A 22640-nucleotide genomic window follows, 5' to 3' on the forward strand; every position below is an offset into this window, starting at 1 on the left:
AAGATCACAGGGGACTTTAAAAAAATCTTTATTTCATAAAGCTGCACACATCAAATCATGGTACGCAGTCTGAGGAAAGAGAGGCACAGAGGGATATGGCACTAATTTACAATAGTGGAAGTGATTATATCATGATTAAAATGCATTTACAAAACCATCAGAAGAAGCTTTCACAGTGCCTCCCTACAGTATAACTCTAGCAAGTGTCACCAGTCTTTCTGTGTCAAGAACAAAGATTTAACCTTAATTCCAAATTTCCTTGCTTTTGGTCTGGAGCTGAGATCAGAATGTCAATATTATTTGAATTTAGTTTGGTGACTTTTTTTAACTTAAAATGTCTTTGGTGTAACATAGGATTACGAATTTATGGAATTTACGTCAGTGGTGATTTTTGTAAATCAGGCTCAAAAAAGCACATTTCATTACATTTTTACAGCAGGATAAGCTTAAATGTAGAATTTTCCATGGGTATGACCACTGTGTTTAATTAGTGATAACTGTATACCAGCCATGGAGTTTAAGTAACAGCATGCCAAGACTAACCAGAGTTAATTCTGAAAGCATTAAACCAAAAGGATTCAACAAAACATTAGGACGAGTAGATTCTTTTTCTCTCTGTAACCAAGTTCTTTGAAAAATAACTGCTTAATTATCCTAGTTTTATTTTATCCTATTTTTTAAAATGTATCCTTTAACAATATGACTGTTTTGACAAACATTGTAGGACTTGGCTAGTAACATCTGTATGCAGCTTCCATGTGGACAGGATGTTCTTGTAGTTCCTGTGTTGCTTTTCCTTTGGAAACTACGTCTGCTAAGTTATCAAAAGGTCTGGTGTGTTAATCTGTGTACTGTGTGTGCATATGTACTATCACATCAAAACTAGGTTGGATTTGGAAAGCCTCAGGTAATCAGGCAATTTGGTAAAGAGGCCACCATTAAAATACAGTTTTGCCTTGTACACAGTTGTGTTATCATGGAATATTAAGGCTCCTATAACAACATTAATTACTTACAGATGGCTGCTGTTAACATTTTAATGGCCAGAACTGCACTATGATGGTGGGTACATAAGAAATTTGCGGGGAAGAAATGAAAAAAGGTATGTGATAGGAATTGATAGTGGCTATTTAACTGTAAAGCTCAGAACTTATTTGTTAACTGTTACAAATCAAATATTTTTTTTCGATTAAGGCCAATTTATGCCTGATGTTCATTATTCAGCATTGGGGTCAGTACTGCCAAAGTTTTCCAAAAGGAAATCAAAGTAGAAAGTCCCTTCAGCTTGGGCCAGAAGAACATGCTCAGTGCACTGACCTCTGGTATATCAAAACATGCTCCTCTTTCTGCATTCAGCCAACCCCAATAGCCACTATGGTCAAGAGAAAAGGGGAAAAAGCCCCTGCACAGAACAAACAAAAATCTGTTCCAGAAACCACAAAAGTGCATGGAAAGATACCTAGTAACAAGGAAAGAAGAGCTCCCCCAGAACTGATTGAAGACTATAAATTGTCAGGTCCAGAAGACTTCAGGGGCGGAGCCCTGGAGCATATAAAAGGAGCTGGGTGCCCAGCACAAGGGGGCAGATACAGCGAGGGACTCAAGAAGAGCGGAGCTAAGAAAAGCTGGGGAGCTCTTCCTCAGTGGGCAATAGGCCCAACGCTCCTGAAGCTGCCACTGGAGGAGTAGCCTTGGGAGCGGTGCGAAACTGCTCGGGCTGTTGACGGCGCACAGGGATGGTGCATGGAGACCCGGCCCTAGAAGCAAGTGTGAGACTGCTCAGACCCATCAGTGCACAGTTCAGTGCATGGAGCCCAGTCTTTGGGAGCTGCAAGCGGCAGCTTGAGCATGCAACCCCTGCAGGGCCTTGGGGCCTGCAGTAAGGCAGCTTAGGCCTCATTTCCCAGTAAGCAGCCAGGTCCCATGGTGTACAGGGCAGCGCACAAGCCTAAGCCTTGGGAGCCAGGGAGCCGCAGAGGCTGCTTAGGTTAGGCACCTGGCATGAGGACAGCTGGCCGGAGCCTGAAGGGCCTGGCCTGTGCTAAAACAGCCCTCAGTGCCAAGCCAGGGCACAGGGAAATAGTGCTGCAGCGTGAGGCTCCGCATCCAGAAGCCAGCAACAGTAGTGCAGCAGTTGAGAGGAGCTGAGCCCTCAGTGCCCAGAGCGGAGCTTAGGGTGGAGAGGAGCCCAGTGGCACAGCAGAGGAAACCCCATTGAGCTGTGCCCTGACCACTGCCACCTGAGGAAGCGTGAGTCATTGGGTCCTTGGGTCCCACAGCGGAAAGACATTTGGGGAGAGCAAACCCAGAGAAGTGACTAGGTGAGTAGCCCCACCACAACCCCCCCACCTAGTCAAGGCCCTAAGGGGAGGGGCCCCTGGTGCTTCCAGGACACCCCCCCCCAAGGGACCCCATTGGAAGGAGGACTATCTCTTGCCATGGGTCAGGGACTATATTAAGGAAATAGATGTTATTAAGATTGTTCATGTTTGCATCTTATATTTTGCGATTGAAATGTTGTTTTGTGATGTTGTAAATAGTGTTATTTAGGGTTTGACCTTGGTTATTGGTTAATGTTCACTGTAAATATATGCATATGATATTTAGTTTTATGTTTATGTATACTATAACTCAATAAATTATATATAGTTAAGAACTTTGGGCTTGGGCTAACTCTATAAAGGAAAGAGGGAACTGCTCGAAATTCTGGTATCCCTTTCACAGCACCCCCTCCTGCCTACTCATCCCATCCTACTGAGAATAGGGCACACCCCTGGATGGACCCGGGTTACAGATGTTGGATCAGACCCCAAACACAGAGGGGTCATGATTTCTCTAGGAACTCCTCTACGTATTTGCGTAAGTTTAGGCACAATCTCTCTTGAGATAAGCTGGTGTTTTAACTATGGCTGATACAACAGTAGCAAAAACTATGCATGTCCTACATGTTTTGGCTGGTAATTGCACTTTGGCTTTAATTTCATACTTATCCTAATTAATCCTTGTACAAATCACTAGGAAATCTTACATAAATTAAGACATTTGAATCTTAATTTGTTGTTGTTGTAAATATAAATATGAACATTTTAAAATTCAGAATAGAATGTATTGTAAATGAAAAAAAGTAGTCCTGAAAGAGTTATATCACTTTCTGATCACTTCATTTTTTATCCACTCCTTGGAGAAAAGCCTACTTTGCATTTACAAATACTTTGCCTTCAACTCAGGGAAGCTCTCAAGTATACTGAATGGTGTGTTGCCTCATCCATCTCAGTCTTCAACTCTTCTTCTCATATAAAACTAACATTGTCCCACTATGAATTATGGCCTAAGAAATGTCACAAAAGAGAGTCAATCATCTCAATTCACCCTGTGATTTGAAATAAATGAATGACTACTGTTGGTGAAATTTAAGTTACTGAGCTCATCACACCAGTGATGTGTCATTTTTGACACAACTCAGAAAATTTCTTTGTTTTTAAGTATGCAAAAATTACATTTAAAGCAAAATCACTTCTTTTTTGAGATTCTTACACATAGGATTGGGGCATCCTGGGTTGCAGTCCCTTCTACCATGCTTTTTTTTTGGCTTTTAAGGCCCCTGGCAGACTTTATATTTGTTGCCTATTATACTTGAATATTGTGTGACAAACCATAATAGGCCAACTGGACATATGTTAAAACAATTGCAGAATATTTCCATGACTCAGAGAAGTTGCTGTTTCAATGAGCCACTTCTTTGTGGTTGAGCTCCTATTTTTATCTATAAACACCATTTTAATGTTTGAATTCAATTATGTTAATGTAGTTCAGCATGTTTCAAACAGGTCTAACCCACAAGGTACCTTTGGGGATATAGGCATCTTCCCAGGACCAGTCTGGATTGCAATAGTTTTAGTGGGAGTTAGGCAGCTGGGTAAGCAAACAGGATTATATCTGAATAGCTGTAGGTCCTTAAGAAACTTTGTAATCCTAAATGGATATACCACCAGAATCTAGGCACTCAGGGTATGTGCTGATGTTGGCCACACCCAGTCTACAATGACATGGTTTATATTAACCTGTGTGATCACAGATTGGGGGTGGTGTATGCAGGGAGCTGCACTGGGAATCCACTGTAAGGAATTTCAGGCAGCAGGGGTTAATGGGTCCACAAGGAAGTTCAGTGTGTCTGTTGTGGAAGGGAAAGGGTTAGTGGGTCTGTGGGAGCAGTTTGGGGTGGGGGTGTTAGGAAAAGCACAGCCCACAGGCTGGGTTGAGTAGCTGGGCTTACCCAGCCTTGGGGCTGCACTCCAAACACATGCAAACACATTCAATAGATGAGGCTAACCCACTCCCAACCTAAATTTACTTCCTTAGGTGAACTCATTTAGATTTGCTCCACCCTTTTTTGCCCAATTTAGTTTCCCCAAACATCTATACAGATCGGCATTTAGATCAACCTAACACAAGTTACGTCAATCTAAATATAACATTTGCACATACCCTCAGTGAGTGTGGTGGTTTGTGTGCTAAGGACAATTGGATTGCTCTAACTTTTTCCTACATCCTATTTAGGCAACTGCAAGACAAAACTGGATTAAACCTATTGACTCCAATGAGGTGAAGTCACCGCATTGACTTTAGAGGGATTTAAACTCAAATTTAAAAATCAAGCACACGTTTAAGTGCTTTGCTGAATAGGGATAAGACAATGCCTAAATGTGTTGCTGAACTGGGACTAGGGATGGGAAAGGATGATGATGGGATAAAACCACAGGATAGAGTCAAGAGGTCCATGTTCAGCTATACATCCCATCTCTGCCACCACCCTCCTCTCTGACCTTTCTAAACCCTTTTCTGATGCCCACAAATCATCAGTTAAGGTCCTGGATTATAAAGTTTGATTACACTTACCTTAGCTTGCATAGCTACAAATGTGATTTATGAGCATAAAAACTATCCAGTCATAAAAGGTGCCTCAATCTGTTCACACTGTTTGTTTTGATTAAGTCTGGCTACAAATTTTACAGGCTAACCATATTCTATAGAGAGTAATATTTCCTCTAATTTGACAAAAATAGTGGCATTTTGAGAATTAAAAATTCCTTTTAATGGGCATTTTATTTCTTAATTTGTGTATGTATGGGAGACATTAACTCTATCCCTTCCATAACCCCATACCCCTCACCCTAATCCAAAGATAGAGATATCAGATGCAAACATTTCTTAATTATTTCTCTGAAATAATCAAAACAAATTTAATAACACAAAGAACTTACTCACTTTCAGTGCAAATAGGACAACATCCTTTTCTGTTCAGGATTTTACCCTAATTGAGAGAGAGAAACTGATTTAATGAAAGAGTCTTCAGAGCAATGATTGTTTCATGTTGTAAGCCTGGATAAGCCTTTGAAAATAGTTCAAGTTGTGTTTGAACTCAGTGCCCTGGCTACAGCTTCAAATATCAGGTGCTAAAAATAGACATAACTATTCAAAAAGTTTCCTGGCTATTCTATAAGAAATAAAATACTAAAAGGGTTCTCTGTTGTTACCTTCTTCTTAGAGTGAAAGAGAATGTGGATTCATTCATTTGGGGGTATCTAAAGCAAAGCAGTTGTTCTGTATTATCAAGATTCCTAAATGCCTATAGAATATATATACACGACACTTCGTATGAACACTTATGTCACTTGAGCATCTTGTGGGAAATCCTACTAAAGAGAATCATTCATTCTGCTACAGCTACAAATGAAAGTGCTCACTAGTATAAATCAAGTTGTTCAAATACCTTCTTTGGATAATCATTTTGATACCGTTTACAAAAAATTAAGTTAAAAATTGTGGCCCAAATTCTCTGCTGGAGTAAAGGCGTGAAACTTCATGTATCTGCTTTTATTCAGGTAAAGTGTTTGGTCTCATAATAGTAATACTGAGCAAAAGTTCAGGTCCTCATTTAGCATTGTGCCCAGGCCTTTTTGTTTGTTCGTTTTATGTCCAAAATTAGTGCTTTGTGATTACATGTAAAAAGTGTGTATTCTTTGAATTATAAAGTGGAGCAATTAACTTTGTTCCAATTCACTGAAACTCATCTTCAAACTGAGAATGTCAGTTTGGATGGTGCAGCTTTTTGAGTGGTAACTGGGGTGAATTGTATTGTAACCTTGACCCAATAGTATAACTCACCCTGCTCACCCATACAGGCAAGCATGGTGTGTCCTTACTTCCCTGCGCTGGCTTTCAATGTTAATACGTGGGTGGCAAAAGTAACCTTTCATGACCACTATGCCTTTTTTCCCTGCAAATAGGTGTGGGCTTTCTCTCCACACAGTGCACCAGATAGTACAGAAGAGCTCATGCAGAGGAGAGAAGCAATCAGCAGCAAGGACAGAGTTTGTGCAGATTACTGGTCTCTCATATGCAAATCCCAATGCTAGGATTTGTACCAGTAAATCCTATTAAGCACCTGCTACAGTAAAACACAGTCAAACACCTTTAATTAATGAGATGAATACCCACAGATTTTTCTGGGTATCCTCAGTAAAAGAACTGAAATCATCAACCAGGCTGGAAGTGGCAGGAATTCAAGTGAAATTGGAATCTGTAAGGCAGCCTTGCTAAGGCTGGTTACTTGAGCCACCATGTTGGCATGGGATCCTGTTTTTGTCTTGCAGAATAAGGAAGCCCATTATTGCTAACATGTGCTCCACGAGTTCGTTAGCATTGAGTGTTCCCTTAGGAATGGGATAAATGATGTGATCCCATTTTTCCCCATGAATATTTATAAGCAGACCATATTTGAGTCTGTTTATTTTCTAGGATTTTTCTTCTTCTTTATGAGGTTTTCAGTTTTATGTCTGAGGTTTTTATTATTCTAAGCAAGACTAATTGGGGGGGGTGTTTGGTTGTGCAATAGCAACAGCTGTTGTTTTTTTGTGCCTCATTTGGCACTGGAGTAAAAACAGCAACTTTTTGTTTGTAATAATAACAGATGTGTATTACACTAAATGCTGTCTATGTTAGGGATGGCAGAATGTATTCTGAATTCATTTTAAACTCACTAGAAGTTCATAGGTTCAAAATTTACCCACAGAATCAAAATGAGCAGCTTCACATGCCATGAACTTAGCTCTATTAACTTTTGCACAGAAATGGCCTTCAAAGACAAGTTCATGCTTTCAAGTCTCTATGAGCTCTCATAATAGCACTGAAAGAATATGTCCATAACCATACGGTACAAGCACAAGCTACCATTGCTATGATGTGAAACAGGGTACAAAACAAGAGCAAGGTGTCCAAAAGGGGGACGTGAAGGGAAGAACTGGGCTTGGATGAGTAAAGAGGAGAACTGGTAAGTACTGTATTTATTTTCCCCCTAAAATTTGGCCTCCAAACTTAGGGTGTGTGTTTTAAGCAGGGAAGTTGATTTTCCTTGCTGAAATAGAAGCAGGGTAGAATAGAGCAAGCAAACACTGTGACTTATGGTTGCCACTTTTCCAAGGGGCTGCAAACAGCAAGGAAAGAAAAGCTAGGTCTGGGGCCTAGCTTTGTTGCTGTCCTGCCACACCAGGTGGTTCTTGCTGCCTCACCCAGACTTGGATGCCACACTTCTTGGACACTCAGTGTTTCCAAAAAGACTTAATGTCACACAGTCAGCCATGATTCTGGAAAAATCACGTTTTCTACATTCTGCCTTCAATAAACAAGGGGTGTGTTTCATTTGGAGGGATGTGGTATGTGAGAATGTATGGCATATAAAGAATTAGAAGAGAAGATGGTTAATGAATCTATAGAGGGACTGAATCCCACCAGATGCTGTGCTTACCTCATTTCAGGACAGCACTTAAGCATGGGTTTAAGTATTTAAATAGGTCTGCTAACTTCAGTAAGACTTAACACATACAGAACCAAAGAACTCAATATTCTGCAGAATGAAGCACAAGACAAGACAACAAAAAGTGAAATGCACCGTGAATCAGTGATCACAAAGTGGAAATAAAAACCTGGAGACATAGGGCTCACTGGAACCTGAAGGAGGACTGATTTTGCTATCAGTGTTACAGAAGGGAATTGAGACAGAGAGATATATATTGCATTAATGTGCAGATGCAAAGAAACTCAAGCAGCATGCTTCCTGAAATTATCAGGAATAGTAAAGGTTAGATCCTAAATGCAAGGGAGAAGGGAAGAAAATATATAACCTTGGGAAAAATGAAAGAAATGGCAGAAACAGTCTCTCAAAATATGGCAACCTGCCACCAGTTCAAACAGTAAGACAAACAACTATATGGTATCAGAAAGTTCTGCTGCACTGCCAGCACAACGCCTGTTCTTCTTCATACAGAAAGATTTCACTGGCCTAGAGCTAGGTTGATGAATGATTCAATATTCTCTCACAAAAACTTTCATGAAGAGAATGTTAAGACTGAGTGATTAACCACCTTAAAGTGAAGGGATGAAAATACAAGATTGCCTGTAAATCCTTAATTCTTTCACCCTTGCCTGTGTGCATTATAATACTCATTTTACTGAGATTATCCCTAGCAAGACTGTGAAACGCTTACAGGCATAAAGCAGTGCTTGATGCCACAAAGAATCCCAGTTACCTGAGCCAATGGCAACTAAAGCACAGTACTATTTGGAGTGAGAAAAGGAAATCACACTCTTGCTTCTGTCGTCTGTAGGTTCATACTCTATAATCCTGTGAATTTTTCCCTTCAGCCTAGCACATAATCTGCTCACAGACATTCAGCATCCACATCGGTAATAGAGCTATGCCTTGCATTATGTGAAGTGTTTTGGGCATGTTGCTTTGTGACAGAATACCTTACCCTGCTGAGGCTAGATCAGTAGCAAAACAGCTAAGGTGAGTAGGGTACATACAGACGTGGATTGTTTTCTCTTCTGTTCCTTCTAATTGTTCTTCTCTAAAAGGAATAGATAGTAAGAATAAACTAGGTATTTTTACCTTGAGATAACGTGTTGCTGAAGGACCGGTATATATGAAGGGAAAGGGAAAGAGGAGTTGGAGCAGAGAAAAGTTATTGCTGAGTGAAAGATTCCATTTCAAATTAAGAAGGAAAGCTGATGAGTCAGAAACTATTAGAAACAAAGCTATGGGCTGCAAAACAGGCCAGCATCTTAGCTGTGGAGAGGTGACTTTGCTTGAGAACTTATCTTGTGAGTTGGTTTCAAATAGCTCAGGGGCTTGCTTTAGTCTAAGTCAGTGGTTTTCAAACTTTTTGAGCTGAGCCCCACTTTGAGTTTCAATTTGGTTTGTGCTCCCCGCACCCCAACATGCATCCTAGAGGAGCAGTGCAGCCAGGCACAGGTTGCCTCTCATCCTAGTAGCTGCCACAGCTCGCCTTGGCTTGGCTCAGCTCAGCTCAGTGGGTTCCACCCACCGTGGTTCAAGCTCTTCCTGCCTTGGCCCCACTGCAGCTCTAGGCTGCGTGTCCAATGCACCAAGCTCCTGGAGGTGCAACAGCTTGCTGGTGGATCCTGCCCAGGGCTCCCCACCCCTGCAACCGCTTGTGAGGCTGCAGCAGCACCGGCTCCTGGCAAACTTCTTGCCTGCACTCCCCTGCACTGCACCTCCCCCAATATTTCCTCATGCCCTCCCAGGAGAACACACCCCATGGTTTGAAAACTGCTGGTCTAGGTGCACATCATAACCCAGAAACTCACACCATCTTGGATGCTTGCTGATTCATAAGAGCTTAGCTTAGCTTCTAGCCATGGGACCTTACTCCATTCCCAAGAACCCTCCCAACTTAATCTAAGCTGGGAGATCAGCCTCAGCTAGAACCTGGAGCTGCTACAATTCAGCTAAGAATTGAAGTTAAAAGCCTTTTTGCCCTAAAGGAGATGAATAAAAAGGATGTTTATTTTTTATGAGGCTGTTAATGGTATTTGTAAATTAAACTGACATCCTTCCTAAGGGATCCTAACAGTGGAAATCTCTTATTGACTTTATTTTTAAGGGATGTTTAACTCCTTTTGCTCCCTTGTATTTTACTTTCTTATAACTCTGAAACCAAGCTAGAACAATGTTGAAAGATCTTATTAGTAAGTCATGTGAGTCAGAGTTAAGGCTATTACTGCAACGTGAAAGGTGAATTTTCATGCATCATTCTTTCCACTAAAACACTCATGTGCAATAGTACCATATGTATTGAAATCTAAGATAAGGGGGGGAGGGGTTTCCTACCACTCATTCAATATGTGGGGTGGGGAGCCTCATCTTAGAATTGAGTAGCAGAGAAAGAGCTGCTCCCACTGATGTTACTGCCTGGCTAGGGCCAGGGTGGCTCAAGATGTGTCATGTGGCAGGGAGACATAGGGGACACCACACAGTGCACAGCCCTAGGGACATGCAGGATGGTGGGGGGAAGAGACACCATGGTGGTGGGGATCATGTGGTGGTGGGGTAGGCACACTGGGGAGATTGCATGGTGTGGGGGTGGGGAGGGAAGCACAGAGGAGACTGCACAGAAACAGGGAAGCTAGAGCTGGAGCTGGAGCTGCTGCTGCTACTGCTGCCCAGCCAGGGCTGGGGCTGAAGGTACCATGTGCTCTGGGCTCTGGGCTCTGGGCCCTGGGCCAGAGCCATCACATTTGGTAAGCAGCAGCAGAAGGGGAGGCAATGCAGAAGACAGGCCATGCAGGGGCAGGCGCTAGAGGGGACAGGAGGCAAAGGGGTAGGCACCAGGAGGCACAGGTGCCAAGGGCAAGGCAAGTGGCAGGGCAGCAGGCAGGGGGCAGGCTTCCTGCCTTCTCGCTATTGCTTTCCCCAGAACAGTGGTGGTAGGGCAAAAAATTTAAAGACAATCCTCTAATAGCTAGATTCTATACATAGAAAATTATAATTGTTGGCAGGGGTTATCTTAAATTAGAAGTCACCTTGGGTTTTGGTAAATGTGGTACCTTCCTGGATAATAATACTTCTATGTGAATTACCTCAACTGACCATTTCCAGGAGTCTTAATGCTTAAGTTTATCTAGTCTAATGATGTCATAATGTATTTTGCATAAGGTGTCTTAAATTACATTTGCAACTCAGACTCTATGAGGTCCTATAAGTTTAAATTGGATAAATGCAAGAAACTAGGGATGGACACGCAATGCTTTCTATAGTCCCTAGGATTTTCAAAGTTCTCATAGACAAAAAGTAGGCAGATGGACCTACATAGATTTCCACGGACCTTAGTACTGGAAGGGGCCTCTTAGGTCATCAAATCTACTCCCTAGCCTCTCATCTCTGTTTATTTCATGCAGAATTTTATGACTGGCACCCCATTACCATGGACCTCCTAATATTCCTAGATGAAGAATTCCATTGGGTACATCTTCTAGGATGTGTACAGCAGCAGAGTTCTGCGCTTGTGAAATGTAACATGTCTAGAACAGAAGGACAAGTCTTCTGTGAAATATCAGAGGAGTGAAGGAGAGACAGGAGAAAAATGACACCTTCTACACCGTTGCCCCAGCACAGAATTTAAAATGACTTCTGCAGAGTTCCAAAGTGCCAATGTCATGGTGGCCTGCCTTTTGTAGAGTTTGTAACTCCAAAATCCAGGCTTCAGATTCTATTATCCTTCCAAAAGGTCAAAAGTATAAAATTTTACACACTGGAGTTTGTCATTTAAAATTTTATGCATAGGTATCTGTGACTAATATTTTCTCCTTTTGGCTTCTACGACAGGGAAGGAAACACTGAGAAGGTGCAACAGTAATAACTTGGCTGTCTTTTTGGTAGTTTTGTTTTAAGGTGTGTCTCAGTGTAAGTTGTTATTTAGAGCTCCCTCTCATGAAACATTGGGCTATTACAAGTAAGCTAATTTGCAAATGACAGAAGTCCAAGAAAAATCAGCCCAAAATTTTATATAATGCTTATTTTTAAAGTTATTAAGGAACAGAAGACTACACTATTTTTTAGATTGACTTCAGACTTTCACAAAAAACAACCCCATCTGCATCACTGGAGAAAATGGTACAGTTTTGATTGAGTTTGTTTTGGTTTGTTTTGTTGTTTTGGTTTTTGTGATTAAATCTGATTTGCATTGAAAAAGTCAACACAACTTTTGCTGTACATCTCCCTAATTCATACATGCTTGACCTTTAATTTCAGCAGCAATTGTCACACCAATAAGACTGATGAATAAATGAGAGGGGCTCTGCTATAGAAATTTAGAAACACATACACACACACACATATATAGGTTATATAGATATATCTAGCTACATCTATCTATATGTATAGATAGATATAGATAGATACATAGATATAATATAGAGTAAGAACTGAAGATAGAGACAGGAAAGGACAGATGATGGTGAATTTGGAGAATTCTAATCTACCATTGATACTAGTGTTATTAAGTGTTTTCTTCCAAAGTCTACCTGCCCAGTTGCTACACTGGTTCTCCACAGAGATATTGATAAAGATAAAACAGAGGGTAAAAAACCATGCTCCGGTTAAAACTCACGTGAGGGCAGCTGTTGACTGGAATGCACTGCTTCTTGCGACACTCTGTCTTGCCTTTCATACAAGCACAGATGGTACAGTTAATGGAGGACCACATCTCTCCATCCTACCACAGGAAGAACATGATATAGCCATCAGCTGGGGTGGCAGAAAAGAAACCATTCCAACAATGTTTCATTTCATTGCACAGGAAAGCACTGCTTTCCCTGTTAGAGTTATGTCATTGTTTAGTCTAAATTATTACGAGGTGTCTGTCCGCACCCAGCTGGATTAAAAGATGAAGATCAGATTCAGCAGGGATTTCTTCACTTTGACCTTTCACTTTAGAAATTCATTCTTATAAACCTGAGCAAAACATTTTTGCATTTTCCATCAATGTGCTAATTAGTTGCATTGTTTTCTTCTCTGGTACATGTGAGATGTGATCGCACCTATCATGAATTTTAATTTCAGCCAACATAATTAGAAAAATCTGATTCATTGGGATGACTGGCATGTTTAAATTGTTGCATGTGAAAGCATTTAATTAAGATGTCAGAATACAGTGAATTTATTCCCAGATGTGGCATCATTTTGGCTTAAGCTAGGAATGGATAAATAATGAATTCTAATTCAGATTACTTACAGTGCTTTAGTAGACACTTGATCTGCTAAACATCTGAAAATGTTTAAATGAGATATAGTGTTAAACTACCCAAATGTTTAGCAGGTAGGTTATTCTTCCAGAAGACAGTCTGTCTCTGAAAGTATTAAATGGACAGCGGAGTCCACTTCAGAGCCTTGTTTCTAACTTAGGAAAGTTGGTTGGTGAACTGCCCTGGCTCAGTTCTACATGGCTTTGGATTTGGCAAATGTGGTTCTTAAAAGCATTTCACCTCACCCACATACAGTCCTGTGCTAGGCCATTTAGAGGCTTGACATGCAAGCTTTCTGTTTATGGGACCACTGTGGAGGAAAGATGAGGCCAGAGCAGGCAGGAACATAGTAGAGGCAGTCCAAAAGGACCGAGTGTGATTTTAGCTGCAGCTAAATTGGGAATGGTTCCTCAGCATGGTAAGCAGAATGGAAGCAGATTCAAATCAAAAGAGCAAAACAGCTGGACTTACTCAGCCTGGCATGGTTTTTAAGGCTATCCTGACTTTTCTATTGTTCCTGGTTATACAGCATTGACTAGCTTTTCTGTTGCAACACAGTTCCATTTCTTGTAGTGTCTGCTGACTGGTCCCCACACATTAGAATCACAGAATAATAGAAAATTAGGGTTAGGAGGGACTTCAGGAGGTCATTTAGTCCAACCTCCTGATCAAAGAAGGCCCATCCCCAACAATATCATCCAGCCAAAGCTTTGTCTATCCAGGTCTCAAAAACCTCCAAGGATGGAGATTCCACCACCTCTCTGGGTAACCTGTGCCAGTGCTTTACTACCCTCCTAGTGAGAGAATTTTTTTCCTAATATCTAACCTAAACTTCTCTTGCTGCAACTTGAGATCATTGCTCCTTGTACAGTCCTCTGCCACCACTGGGAACAATCTAGTTCCACCCTTCAGGTAGTTGATGGCTGCTATTAAATCTGCCCTCAGTCTTCTCTGCTCCAGACTAAATAAGCCCAGCTCCCTCAGCCTCTTCTCAGAAGCCTTGTGCCCAGCCTTCTAACCAATTTCATTGACCTCTGCTGGACTCTCTCCAATTTGTCTACATCCTTTCTGTAGGAGGGGAAGGGGGTGCAAAACTGAACACACTACTCCAGAGGTAGCTTCACCAGTACAGAATAGGGGGAGATAATAATTTTCTATGATTTATGATTCTATGAGTATCTCTTCCGACACAGTATAAAACTGCTTTAAAAAAAACAAACAGGAACTTGGTAGTAGAGTTTTGTAGGAAATCCCTAGTGATCAGAAAATCTTGGGTTGGAGCAGAAGAGATCACTGTTATATGGCTTCCCAGTCCTGAGTGTTACAACTGACTGTCCATAACATAGCTGTAAGATGTAATACATCTGGAAGAGTAGCTTCCAGCTGAAAGCAGCTCAGTGCAACTCCTACTGGCTCAGCCTGGGGGAGGCTCCCTTTTGGCTTAGCTGATAACTCTGCTGCCTACAGGCCACTGAAAATACCTTTTCCATGACTCTCAGAATTTGTTTGGGAAAGGGAAGCATATCTCTCTGATTAAAAATGTATTACTTGGCATGAAGCAGCAACCTGATTCTCTGTGTGGGGAGAGGGACACAGCATGCCAAGCATAGGAGGAACTCATCATAATTCTTTTTGTATCAGCGTAACCCATACACACTTAAAAAACCAAGAGCAGATGGTAAATTTTGCAAAGCTTTGCCTCCAAGCTGTTCTGTCAGCAATCAGCATCGTGTGGATTCTGTTAAAAAGCCAACCACAATACTAATTTATAGTAAGCCAGTGCTGTTTCAGCTGATACAATGGTACCTTTCATTGAGCCACACTTGAAACATTACCTGGAATATCTTACTGCCGAACTTGCACACTTTCACTTCCTCAGGAGAGACATATGAGATGCACTCCTTGCAGCAGTGTTCCTTGTTCTTATTGCATTCTCCAGAAAGTGAGCACCTCCTTTTACACACTACTGTAGAATCCTACATACAAGAACAGGACAGTAAAGAAAATGCTGATTTATTTATTTGCTCTTTTTCCTATTACGCCAGTGACATTTCTGTGAACATAGTAATCTTTTCCGCTAAGGTGTCTCACAAGTACTTTTGACAAATCAGGTCAGGGGAAAAAAAAGATTATTGAATTAAAAGAATCCTTCACAATGTCTCAATTTAACTATGTAAGAGCTCATCCTTAGCTTGCATTTGCTTAGCCAGGCAAAATCCTACCATGTTGTTTTGTTAGCCATTGTAGTTTATGGGCAAACAAACAAATTACAGGGGGAAGGTTTTTAATCGCAGATCCATTGATGTATGCCAACTGTCCATCTGCCCACTCTAATCCTGTGGTAAGTGAAATCTAAACCCATAAGCTAGGGACAGAAATTACAAATAAACTGGTATAAATGATCAGAAACCAGTTCAAATGTGTAACACAACAGAAGTTCAGTACATATAAACCACTTTCAAAATGGCTGAAAGTGGTTTAAGATAAATCTGGATAGTATGAGACTTAACTGATTTAGGTTAAATCAGTTTACTGAACTTCTGTCCTAGATCCCCTGTAGATTCAAGTTAACTCAGTCCCCCAGCTTCTCATGATGCTTTGCACCTCCCCTGCAAATCCCCCCTCATGGGTTGGGTGGGCTAGCTTTGGCCCAAGCTGTCTGGTCCAGCCAGATGGCAGGTGTGCTCAAGTGCCCCCCACCTTCTGGCGTAAGCCAGTGCAAGCACGTGGCTGCATTTCCAGAATCAAAAGTGAATGTCTGTTCACTTGATTATCAGTTCAGTCTACACAACATAGACTAACCTGTGAAGATGTAATCTGTTCAGCCTTGGGATCTTTGACTGTTTGTACTTAGTTCTGTTTTATTCAGGCATAAAGTTGCCCTACCTTAACTTTCACTTATCACAATGTAAGACTGTACTGACAGGCAGTTACAGCAGAGCAACTGACACATGGGACACAGGGACAAGTCCCTGAACCTTTAACTCACCGCAGTTAGATTTTTTGAACACACTATTGTTGTCCCTTTGCTGGGGTATAAATGATCTAGGTAGTACAGAGTCAGGCCCTAGATTTTTCCACTATTGCAAATACTAATTTAAAGCTATAAAGCAGTGTCATACATTACTGTCTTACCTTGCAGGTACACGTTGTACAGTTGTCATAAATGAATGAGGAGCCATTGTCATAAACGTCACTGCGAAAGAGGCAGCTTCCAAACAAGAGGTCAAATACTTTCCTCTGGCCTGAATATAAATAACCATGAAGAAACAGAAAGAGAGAGTGAGAGAGAGAGAGAATGTGGTTGAAAGGGTATTATGCATTGTCAAAAATAGCAGGGTTTATTGTCACCAGACCAATTAATATGCAATGTGCCATTTCATGTGTGTTCCCATTTTGGTGTATAAAAATGTGTTCTTTGACAGATCCCTATCCTTTTTGTAGAGTTTACTAAGATGAATGTCTACTTTCCTTGTAAAGGAGGAAATTTTATTATGACTTATGGCCTGCTAAATTAGAAAACTTTCCCCTTCACCACCATACAGAATATGGTATACTTAAACCAATTTTGAATTACCTAGTACACACCTCTAATAGGAAAACACTTAAAGTATTTAAACTACATTTGTGCTGGAAAATTGGCAAATAGCTCTATTAAGTTAAACTGGTTCAAGTGCAGTTTAAATTGGTTTAAGCTTATGCCAGCCAAATGAAATCAATTTAGTCTGTCTGATGCAAAAAAATTCTGCACTGACCAGCCTTTGTGAAGATACGTCATATATTCCCTTACTGTAGAAGATATGTCATATATTCCCTTTGGCATTGCCCTCAAACAGAATTGCATAAGTTATAACCCTTTACCACATATGTCAAGTTACCTATATTAATCAGAAGGGCGCTATCTCAAAATAAATAAAGGAAAGGAAACCAAGAGAGTAACTATATACTTTATAATCCATAAAAAATGTTTGATTCTCATGTTAGTAAAGGATAGGTTAGGGCAAAAAATAGTGTAGGCAGGATGCCCAAAGTTCTACAAGACCTTGCAAAATTCAGCAAGCAATGCTAAACCTCAGTTGTTAACTGCAACACATTATGTTATTCCATTGGGCAAAAAATTGAATATCAGTAGAATGAACTGCACCCTTCTGAGGTTTATAAACTGAGCATCATGAATTCTGGTTGCATGCAGGTCTTTCAGGTAATACTATAAAAACCATACAGTGTCCTTGTCCTGCCTCTCTTCCCTGGTGCCACATTTGGTTGTATCTAGCTACCCCAGAAATGACTGCATTTCATGAGCATTTTGTCTATATCTGCAAGTATATGTTCATTTGATATATACTCCTCTTCGTAAAAGGAAATTGTTACTGTTGTTCTCATTTATTGAAGAGTTTTTTATTAACTAAAATCTATACTAAAAAAAATCAGAAAGAGACAGATATTTGATTAGGAATGGCAGCAGGGAAAGATATGGGGAGTTCGGAGGATGAAAAAGGTATGTTCTGAGCCAAAATAAAAGCTCAGTGTATGAATTGTTCTCAATTCCATTCCTTTACTATACTATACTCTGAGGGTGCTGTGGTTTCATGACCTAGGCAGGTATTTATTTATAAGGTTTTCTAACTCTGAAAAAGTTTCAGGCAGTCAAAAAAAAGTTAAGTGTTGTTAGAGAATGAAGTCTTCTATAGCTAGGAGTCCCCAGACCCATGGCTCTTTCTGCCCCTGCACTAATCGAGCCCTAGAGAGAGAGACAAGATGATAGTAAGGGATTATGTTGAACACAACAAAATTGAGCCTCTCACCCAGGTAGTTCAGCATCAGCTCTGTTCTGCCTTCAGCCCCTGTCAGACTCCCGTCATGGTGGGCTCTCACTATTCTATGTTTCTGACACAGTGAAGTTTCATGTTACATTTAGGCTGTACTAAATGTGCAGAATGTTAAGTCGTGTTAAAGTTAGACCATGCTGTGGGCAGTCAAATGTTAAGGGTTAATACTGCTTGTTTCCTGCACAGCTCTGACTTGCCAATAGAGAGCTAGTAATCAGGGGAGTACTTAGGACACCTGAGCTCTATCCCTACTTGGATAGAGGTAGGGAGGCAATTGGATAGGGGGAGATGGAAGCAGTGTATCCTGGGATGTTGGAGGACTGCAAATACCTCTTCTTACTTTCATGGAGCAGACTGAAGTTACCCTAACACGAGATAAGTAACATAGCCCAGACTTAACCCTCACCTGAAGTGGCATAACTTTGAGATGCTCAGAGGACTCTTAGCATGAGATAAAGAAGTTTAACATGTAGATGCTCATATTTAAGAGCCCTTAATGTGGTCCAAGTGTAATGTGTAACTTGACTGACACACATTCAGGACACTTTAATTAAAGAATAGTGGAAGTGGTATGAGCAAAATAAGAAGAAGCCAAAGTTGTTGTCTTCTTCAGTGTTTGGAATGATTAGGAAAAGCTGGCTTTCCCAAAAGGTCTTATTCCCTCAGCCTCACATAGGTTCGTTAGGACACATTGGGCACATCTACACACTGCCATATGGCAACATGGCTATGGTACTTCCAAAGGAAGTACTAAAGCATGGCACAGTACAGGTGGTTATTGCGCTGTGCATGCAGCACACAGTTAGATTTCGCTACTATGCCGCTATAGTGGCATGCTAAACCAGGGGAGCATGCTGCTATAGTGACTTGGCTGCTGATCATGTGTAAACCCACATGATTGCTACATTGTCATAGTACGCCATACAGCAACATGTAGACATGCCCACTGAAAGCCTGTCTTCTAGAACCTGCTGCTCTTCCTTTCAAATTTGACCTGAGTTGTTACCCAGAGTACATGACCTACAAAGCCCCAGGGCATGCATCCTCTGGAAATTAACAGACTTCTGGTATCAGATGTTGTGCCATCATCAATCTTGAAAATTTTATTGCCACCGGAAAGAAGACAACTTTTATCACACCATGAACCTGAAGATTATAGTGCTACTACTGGACCAAAAGTAGGGGTTAGCCAAACTCCACTTTTAACTGTAGGGAGTGTCTGATCTTAACAGCATATACTCCATACAATAATCTATGAAGGGTAATGATTTACTCGTTCAGTTCCACTAATCTGTAATTTGACCCTTATTCCTCACATGTAGATAACTGACTAAATTTATTCTTCCTGGTACAAACTGGGTCCCTAAGAAATTCATCTGAAGGCAGGTAATCCTTACTATTCATATCAGATGATATTTTGGAGAAGGCATCATTTAGATACACGTGTGGAGGGTTTTTAATTAGATGATATCTGAAACCTACTGATGAGCTCTCCATCTTAAATTACAATGCCACTCTAAGTCATCAACAATCACACAAATTCATGCATCTTTCTCCTTTCTGACAACAACTGTTAAAAGTGATGTTTCAGCTGAGGGTTCTCCTTCAACCTGTATTTCTTCAAAGTCAAGAATGGGAAATCCTGCTTGAATAAAATATCCAAAGGTAAAAATCCTTCATGAATTCATGAATGTCAACAAGCAACCTTCCCCAAACTCAGTCTGCTTTGCAAAGCATCCATAAGGGTGGAAAATATATTTTTGTCAGTCTATGACAACCAAGGTCTTTGAACTCCTGAATTTTGTCCTTTGTACCATGCTTCCTTCAAAACACTACCATGTCTATAGTTGCCATCTTCCTGATACAGCAGACTGTAGTTTTCATCCAACTTCCCCAGTATTTGATTTAATAGGTTACAATTAGCTAGGAATTTGTACAACAGGTGTTGTGGAAAAACAAATTGTGTTACATATAATATTCCTATGAAAATAAGCACTCACCTAAACATTTGGGGCAACATTGTCCAGAAGGAATGTGACTGAGGTGCTGGGGACATGACAGAATAGGACAGACTTCTTGTATGCACTGTGTCCTGCCTCCCTAAGGGAAGATAGGCTTAATTAATTTAGGGAGAAAAAAACATGTGCATACACACACCAGAGGAATGCACATACTGATGACGAGTCTTAAAGAAGCCTTAGTTGAAGCAATATTTACACGCATATATTTGTATTGATATCTGGCATACAGGGACTAATGCCAGGTACATTCAGCACTTTTTATATCCTTTGCATAATCTTGGAATATATTAAAATTTTTCATCTAAAAAGCAATAAATGTTATAACTGTTCAGTGAGACTTTCTCTTCTAACTGGTGCCTGAATATGACCACAGAAAAAACAGCCTGAATGCATTATCTATGAAGTTTTTTTTTAACTTCAAGAAAAAGTGAATGATTCTTTTCCCATTATTTTCCACTTCTTATGCTCTTGTGACTCAGGTGTTTGGAACAGAGAGTATCGTGCTAAAGAAAGATGGAAATGTGTTTTCTCCCCTTATTTTTATTATTTCAGAAGCCCAAATTAGGCAAAAATCAGTAAGACAGCCAATCCTTGAGAAAATCTAAATCCAACCCTACAAATGAAGAACTCTTTAGAAGAACAAGAGAAATCTGCCTTGTTCAAAAGACAAAGAACCAATAGTGACTAGGAGAGAGAAAGAGAAGAAAGAACAGAAGAAAGCTGATAAGGGTGCATTCAGAAGGATTCAGACAAGAGAAAATGAGGAAAAAGTCAAAATAAAAGACAAAAGGTTGGAGAAACCAATAGCAGATTAACAAAAGTTAAAAGTGAAGTAGACTTTGGATAAGGTTAGATTAAAAAGAAAAGAAAAGGCGCTGAACCTCCAGACACCAGGCAAAGAGACCAGGATGGGCAAAGAAAAGCAAAAGGTAAACTTAAGAGGTAAGTACTGTTTTGTCCACCCTGTCCTTCACAAAACCATTATTTCTTACTAGTATTATGGTAGTGCTATGAGGCCCTGGCCAGGGATCAGGGCCCATTGTTCTCAGTACTGTGCACACGTGCTATAAAAAAAGACCATATATGGCACAAAAATATTTCAACCTAAGCAATATTCTGTTTTGATTATACAAGAAAGATAGTTATTGACAAACGAGGAGGAGGAGGCCTTTAATTTCTCCACTGTGTTGTCCGGATCCTTTTGCATTTATCTCTAAACCCCCATTCAAAAGTCTCCATGCAATTGTGACAGGATTTCAGGTTGGCCATAAAATCAGGGTGCCTTTGCCTTGTTACTACAAAAAATATATAAGTAGTCTTCAACTATATGCATTTAAGATGCTTCTCTGACCTCCAGAGAGAGAGAGAGAGAGACATGGAGAAAACATTTCAGAGTTTAGTGTTTAAAAATTATGATATAATACTCCACTCACTCCCAATGACACAATACCATGGTTAACCATGAGGAAGGTTTATATGTATGGGGACCAGCAGAATAAATGCTAATACTGTTGGGAAGAAATTAAAATATGTTGTCTGTACCACATTCTTTAACAAGATTTCAGACACTGGACTCTCCAGAAAGAACAAGTTTTTTCACCTATCCCAAGGGGGCCAGTAAAGCATCCTGAACACACATGGCTATGGACTGCTCATAATTCTTTCATCACTGTATCCAAAAGTACTGAGTTTATTGTGGGCTGAAACTGCAGTTCTAAATTAAGAACCAGACAGGATACCTTGACAAAATGAAATTAATTCCTTCATTGAGGATTCTTCTGATGCTCAGGGAATAGTTCTTTAAGAAGAGGCACAGGTGCAGAATGACAAGATAAATATATATCCAGGGCTCACCAAAATGCTGTTGTCACTCCATCAAGGGAAAGGCTGAGAGAAGACAGAACTCATGCATAAATTATAATATAGTGGATGAGAAAATAAGGCATGGAGCCCTCAATGAGACACAGTGAAAGGGACAGAGAAAAACTACTGATGGGTCAAGAAAGGATTTCACACACTGGGTACCCAGAATGAGCCATTTCAGGTTGAAACAGCCACTGAGAAATCTCACTTAGAGACTTTGCTTCCTGAATTTCCTCCCCTAAATCATTTTGGAGTCTTACACATTTGATTGACTGAGGCAAAGTGTAACAGGGAGCCCCCTTTGTACAATCCCCTTCTGGGCATTGATATAACAGAAGCCCCTTTTGCGCATTTCTTTTTCCTTCTAAGTGTTGGAAGAGACCTACAACAAGCTGTGGCAAGGCTTGGAGCAAGCCAGAAAGCTGAAGTGGCTTTCTGTAGGAGAAACCTACAAGCTACATCTACATATCAGTTGAGCTAAGTGTCACTAAAGAAGATAAAAAAAAAAAAAATATCTGCTTCAAAGCAAAGCCTATAAGATACAAGAAAAGCCAAGGTTCATTGAAAGCATGACTGTAAATATATCCTGGTGAACACATTCCCCCTTTGATTAAGACCTATTTCCCAAACCAAATTTCCCATATCCATCTAAAGTTTTATGCTAGATCAGTCTACGTGACTGCATCTAACCTAACTCACTTACTGTCCCCAGTGACCTTTGATCCTTACTACCTCACATTGCATTTTTATATTTCTCACAATGCATTTTGATAGTTCATCTGTCTCATCTTTGCCCTAGCATTCTGTATTTTATGTTTTATACCTT

General features: G+C 40.5%; 1 protein-coding gene across 4 annotated transcripts in view; it reads right to left on the bottom strand.

Moving 5' to 3' along the window:
• The window catches only part of BMPER (BMP binding endothelial regulator), a 230918-nt gene that overhangs the window by 98202 nt on the left and 110076 nt on the right, over positions 1–22640 (bottom strand). For all 4 annotated transcript variants that reach the window (XM_090050189.1, XM_090050187.1, XM_090050190.1 and 1 more), the window contains exons 7-11: positions 19931–20030; positions 16237–16346; positions 14937–15077; positions 12468–12572; positions 5266–5311 (exon numbers count right to left, since the gene is read on the bottom strand). In XM_090050189.1, the coding sequence (XP_089906315.1) occupies positions 5266–5311; positions 12468–12572; positions 14937–15077; positions 16237–16346; positions 19931–20030 (502 nt within the window). The remainder of the gene's footprint in view (positions 1–5265; positions 5312–12467; positions 12573–14936; positions 15078–16236; positions 16347–19930; positions 20031–22640) is intronic.

Source organism: Crocodylus siamensis, chromosome 5 (assembly GCF_052110815.1).
Source record: "Crocodylus siamensis isolate JL-2025a chromosome 5, ASM5211081v1, whole genome shotgun sequence".
In the NCBI taxonomy this organism is placed as follows: Eukaryota; Metazoa; Chordata; order Crocodylia; family Crocodylidae; genus Crocodylus; species Crocodylus siamensis.